The sequence below is a fragment of the Mya arenaria genome, chromosome 2 (assembly GCF_026914265.1).
Source record: "Mya arenaria isolate MELC-2E11 chromosome 2, ASM2691426v1".
Lineage (NCBI taxonomy): Eukaryota > Metazoa > Mollusca > Bivalvia > Myida > Myidae > Mya > Mya arenaria.
Window position 1 is genome coordinate 46,985,349 of NC_069123.1, and position 6,000 is coordinate 46,991,348.

Genomic DNA, 6,000 nt, shown 5'->3' on the forward strand with positions numbered 1-6,000 from the left:
TGTATCCATATGGTTGAAAAAACAGCTGCAAAATGTCCTTGGTACATCTTTGCCTCAACACCCTGATATCGACCTGCAAATATTGAACACAACATCTGTGATACTGCACCACAGAGACTTTCGTATGAAGAACTGGAAATCCTAAAAATCCTTTCTTAATCAAGTTAAAATGTAACAAATTTGTAATGCAAAAAAAATGTGAAAACAATTTACATTCACAACCTTGAAAATGGAAATTTACTCGTGTTGATTAAAAAATCGAAAAATGACAGCAAAAGTGCTCTGAAAATTCAATGCACGGTTGGGACAGATGGGAAATCTATTTCTAATTGTTCTCTTCACTTTCTGTCAAAATTGTCTTGTTTTTCCACCTAGCACAAAATCTTGAGAGATGAATGAGGAAGTGTCCTACAGTATTTACTACGAGAAAATCTGAGTTATTAATTCCAGCCCAAAACCGCAGTACAATAGAATTATGATTTCAATACACCTAAAGCCTGTTAATATTGAAATGTGAATAATTTCATTTATTTGTAAATAGTAAAGTATTGGGTTACTGTTCTACAGGGCCATCAAAATTTACAAGTTAAGAGGCTTCTGTTTTATTGATCAAGGCCTTTGAACTCACCATGGTAGATCAAATTAACACTGTAAACGTAATCAAACCTGGATGTAACTTATGTGGTTGTTAAAAGAACAATGGACTAATAATTAAGGAATGAATTGCAGGGTTGATGTCATTATCGGGGTATGAACGCAATTGGGTTGGTCAATGTGTGTGGAGTCCAAAGGACTCCACGCGTACTTTGACCAACCCAATTGCGTTCATATCCCCGATAATGACATCAACCCCGCAATTCATTCCTTATATTAACACCAATAGTTCATTATTTCATTCAAGAATTGTTAAAAAAATTCTTCATTTCATTTAAGAAAACCTTTAAGTAATCCGTTCTTACCCATTCTGTTAATAGAACGACCCGACTATAACTGGAAACATTTTTTCAACTGACGTCACAATAATGCGGGAAAAGATCAACCACTTGAAATAACTTTAAAACGTAAAATTAAAACACTTCTGGTACCATTATATTTAAAATATAATAAACTAACACTTTTAAAAATGTTGATCTATATTTTACGGGACCTGCAGACACAATACAACCAATAACAAGATCAATAGCTTTCATGTATATTGTTATGCAATGAATTACGATCCGAACATATCCGAAGATGTTGCGTTCATCAATTGATGAACGCAATTGCTGAAAGGCAGTTCATTAAAGGAATGGAAGTTGAGGTGTAAATATTAGCAGATAAAGAGAACAATGGACTAATAATAGCAGATAATGCTAATTGTCAAGATCATGGCAGACACATGGTGCTAATTTCAGTCCTCCAGCAATGTGTGCCCAATTGACAGCAATTACATTGTGACAATTCTATGACCAAAGCGATAGATTTGTCGGTAGAGCAGTAGGGAGTGATAATAGCGGTAGCTTTCACGTATCAGCAGGTAGAGTTCATATGTCTTGTCCTCATAACTATTGGCTTATATAAAGAAGGAGCCTATGCGCACTCTTTTACATGTCTGTCACAAGATCATTATGATAAATTCAAAATACATTATTGTTATTGCTGTTTGATATTTGTTTGGAAGCAATTCTCATAATAATGGTTCATATTGGTTTCAGACAGGTGTCAGTATTGTCAGAGCGAGTGAGGACTGTCTCTGAGGCCGTTTCAACCCCGCCAGGAACACCTGACCTCACAAGACGTAAACCACTGCCTGGGACCCAAGATCTCAACAGGAATGCAGCTGGGAGCCAACCAAACAAGTCTGCTTCCGATGAATTGCCCAATGGTGTTAAGCAGGCTCAAAAGGAGGAAGAGAAAAAGTTGATTGAAGCTGAAAAGATGGAAACTGACAGGGTAAACTCATACATTGGCCTTTTATAATTGTTTGAAAACAATACTGTTGTCTCACACAAATATTTTGGAATAAATTTTGGCTGTATTGTTTTTTCAAGATCAGTGTCATGAAAACAATTCAAAAATTATCTTTCACATTTAGGGGTAGAAGTCATTGTGATATTATGCTTTCTATCTGTTTGGATGTCACAAAGTTTGTCTGCCCATAATCTCAAGAGCTATTGGAAAGATTTTGGATGATATTTCACAGGAACGATAAGATCGATGACTAGTTTTGCTTTATCCTCAGCATGTATTGCTCGGGTAATATTTCAAGGGTCCAAAAATTGGCAAAAATAGGGCAAATATAGTGTTTCCTCAAAAAAAGCCTTGTTAGTGCAAGCTAGTAGAAGGCCGATGATATGCTTCTTGGTTAAAACAATGAACACAACAATCATGTTGCTGTCTTATTTGTGTTTCCCCATTTAAAATAGTGCATAATAGTTTCCCAGTTTAAATCATAACTGTTTATGAGTACAGATAAATATACTGACGCTATTTCTAAACTTACTGGGATTTACATGGTAGACAACCATAGTATATTTCATATTGAAAAATGCGCAAAAACTGCGAAAGGTGCATGTGTTGTAAGCGATTTAATACATCAGTAAGTAACATTCAATGGGTTGTACACAACGATGTCAGTTTTATGTAAGTTTGATAAAAAAAAACCTCTTGCAATTGTATCATCTGGTGTCTAGCCCCTTCAACAGAGTTATGGTTTTATTTATTTTATATAGGGCCAATTGTTCAGAACTTAGTTAAAGTTAAAAACATGATTAACGACATCGTTGTTCACTTTTAAATGTGAAATATTTGATGATATGCTCACATATTTGTACAAAAAACTACAGCTAAATCACTCCTCTTAAATCTTGTTAGAAATACTGCATATCACTAGTGTACCAATTAAACTTTCGGAGCAGTTAATATTTGAAAGTTAATATTAATATTAACATATTAATGACGTTGTTAATTTTAATAGTTCTGAACAAGTTGCCCATGATATAGTGCACAAAAATTTGTCAGCAGGAGATCTCCCAAGCTGCTAGGGAATCTCTTTTTAAAATATGAAAACAATTCTGCCATAAAGAGGTATGTTTACTGTAGTAACTACCTGAATTCATAAAAGGAATTATGAAAGTCTTGCTGGAACCCCTTGATATAGGATCGTTCTAGCTCCCTATGTAGGCTGTTGGGATTTTGTATTGGCAATGCAATAATAGTAGAAGTGATTTAACTATTTAATAATAAATATCATGACTATATTTGCAGGTGAAGATGGGAGTATTTTTAGCGTACATCAAGTCGGTGGGTATATTCCTCAGTTTTTTAACTGTGCTGTTCTATATCCTCTACAACGCTGCCAACCTCTACTCAAATGTCTGGCTTAGTGAATGGAGCAATGACGCCACAAAACTCAACGGCACTAGCGACCCGGACCAGCAGCGCTTACGTCTTGGGGTGTACGGAGCCCTGGGATTCATCCAAGGTAGGTCTTTTATATTGCACAGAAACAGTTAACTGACATTTACCATAGTTGTCATGATAACTTGACTTAATTGAATTGTAAAAAAATACTTTCATGCATTAACTGTTATGATAATTAACTATAAAAAAGAAGTCTTTTTCTATGGGTTATCGAAGTAGAATTGGCAGCTACGTCATGATTTTTCTGTGTCACTGGTAAAATAGAATTTGACCTTGTACTTTATCTTCTATGTATTTTTAGTGACCATTTGACTTTTACTTGATTATGAAATACTGTAGCTTATTAAAAAAATTATCAACCATATTCATTAATAAATGTTGTTGGTTTCATATTTTTACTGACAATAAAAGTATTTTAAATGATACGCTTTCTTCTTAAAAACTATTTCTCACAATGATAAACCTGTGGTGTTTTCTTTTCTATTATTTATGTAGTTTAAATGTTTCTCGTTACTTGTAATTAACATTTGATAAAAAAAAAACTTGTTCAAAACCCTGCTATCAATCAACTGTGTTTGCATTCATATTAAAGGTAATGGCTGTATTGCATGCTCACATTTGCCATTAGACCTTTGCAATCGGAATGGGTTTGCCCTGATTTTATTCTTGGTTTTGAACAGAACAGAACAAAATTCACATTTTTCAATCATGTTGAATTAACAAGACATAAATGTATTTATATTCGATGACTATGTACCTTGTTGGTATATTTCAAATGAAATTCTGTTCTGTTCTGTTCTGTTCTATTCTGATTTTATTCTTGGTTTTGAACAAGTTATTCTGATTTGCTGCATGTAGTCAGGTGTTGGGTAACTAAACTCCTAAGATACTCTCTTATTTCGTTTTGCCAAATTTTAGCACTGAATTGTTCCTTGCATTCCTAATTATTTATCTGGGAAGAGGGACTAAATGTTTTCTTCTTTGATGATGTTAATGTCTGGGATTGCAGTGCTGTTTTGTCATGAAAGCCAGAATATTTGGCTTGCATAATTAGTTATAAATAGACATTATAGCAATGGAAAAAAACAACCTGAACCATTGTCTTGGGGATTGTTGAATGGGGATGTTTTAGTACCTATATGGATCGATGTGCAGCAAGACCATGTCTTCGTTTTGCCATGCTTAACCAGATAAGAGAGTATTAGCACACCAATATCTCCCCTTCTCAAATTCATAACACTACAACACTGTCAGTTGATTTGTACCACCAATACAGGCAATGACTATTTTACAGTAATTGTTAACTGCTCTTTCTCCTTTGTATACCAAACTGCTGTCTGCAGTTTCATCATAAAGCTAACTGTGAAGTCTTTTTTTGTATCTAAGTACACAACAAGAGACAGTTTGATCCAACCTTACCCAAAATGCTATCATCCTTTCTCTGTACTAACCAGTAATAGCATCCATGTAATCAGATTTGTAGCTTGCAAAATATCATTTTTATTTTGTGAAAGCTTGAATCCAACCTTGTGTGACATTTAGGCAGCCATTTGGGTACTCACTGTTTTCTGAAAAGAACTTCAAATTCTTTATCCAAGGATAAAATAATAAAAAGTGTACAATTATCCCATTAGCACTGAATAAAATTCAAATCAAAGGACTGAATGTCCTGAGAGTGCGCATAGTGCACAACATCATGTGGAACTTAGAACTGTGTATGAAAGAGATGTGCGTGTATTATTGGTTGGTTTAAGTCTATACTACTGTACAACTGGCCCTAATTGCATCTCCATCATCATTCAGTTTATGTTATAGGGCAAGTTGGCATTTTCACTTATAACTCCAATACCCTTCATTCAATTCACTTCATACTTCACACAGTTGTTTAGGGCCATTACATCATTAGGTTACATAACTCCATATCATCCTAAATACAAATTATGGCCCCTGATTGACTTAGGAATTTAGGGCTAAATTTTAGGGCACATTGTGTCCAGTTCATTTGAAGCCTTCATTCAATTGATTCACACAATTGTTGACGACCATTATTCAATTTGGTAACATAACTCCAAATTATCTGAAATACAAATTATGGCCCCTGATTGACTAAGAAAGTTTGGTGAATCTTTTAGGTATAAGATTTAGAGCAAGTAGGAATTTTCACTAGTAATTTTTTTACCCTTTATTTGATTGCCTTCATATACAGTTGTTGACGGCCATCGTACAAATAGGTTACATAATTCCTGATCTGTAGGACTGTGTTACGAATGTAAACGACTGCATTCAGACAATGATATGACATTTCAGATCATTTAGAGAAGTAATCTGACTTTTTCACTATTCTTGTCGTAGCGATGTCTGATCTGAAACGACAGCAATAATCGGCTATGAGTGACTACCACATTAGACTGTATTAGTGTAACATTTGCTAAGAAATAAAAACAATCAAAATTGTGAAATTATTTGGTTGCATAACACACCTTATTAATATTCATTTTAACTTATATAAAACAGTTTTTCATCAAGGCCTCTAAATACTCTGTTTCAACTTAAGCTCTGATATCAATAAATACGAACTGAAATAATTCGATGCTCCTG

At 34.3% G+C, this 6,000-nt stretch overlaps 1 protein-coding gene across 2 annotated transcripts in view; it reads left to right on the forward strand.

Moving 5' to 3' along the window:
* Positions 1-4,057, forward strand: part of LOC128211965 (multidrug resistance-associated protein 1-like) — a 37,965-nt gene extending 33,908 nt beyond the window's left edge. Inside the window, exons 21-22 of one of the 2 annotated variants that reach the window (XM_052917146.1) lie at positions 1,695-1,932; positions 3,247-4,056. In XM_052917146.1, the coding sequence (XP_052773106.1) occupies positions 1,695-1,932; positions 3,247-3,495 (487 nt within the window). In that variant the 3' untranslated portion in view covers positions 3,496-4,056. Of the gene's footprint in view, positions 1-1,694; positions 1,933-3,246 lie in introns of both variants that reach the window. The other variant, XM_052917156.1, reaches the window with a different exon arrangement.
* Positions 4,058-6,000: the final 1,943 nt, after the last annotated feature.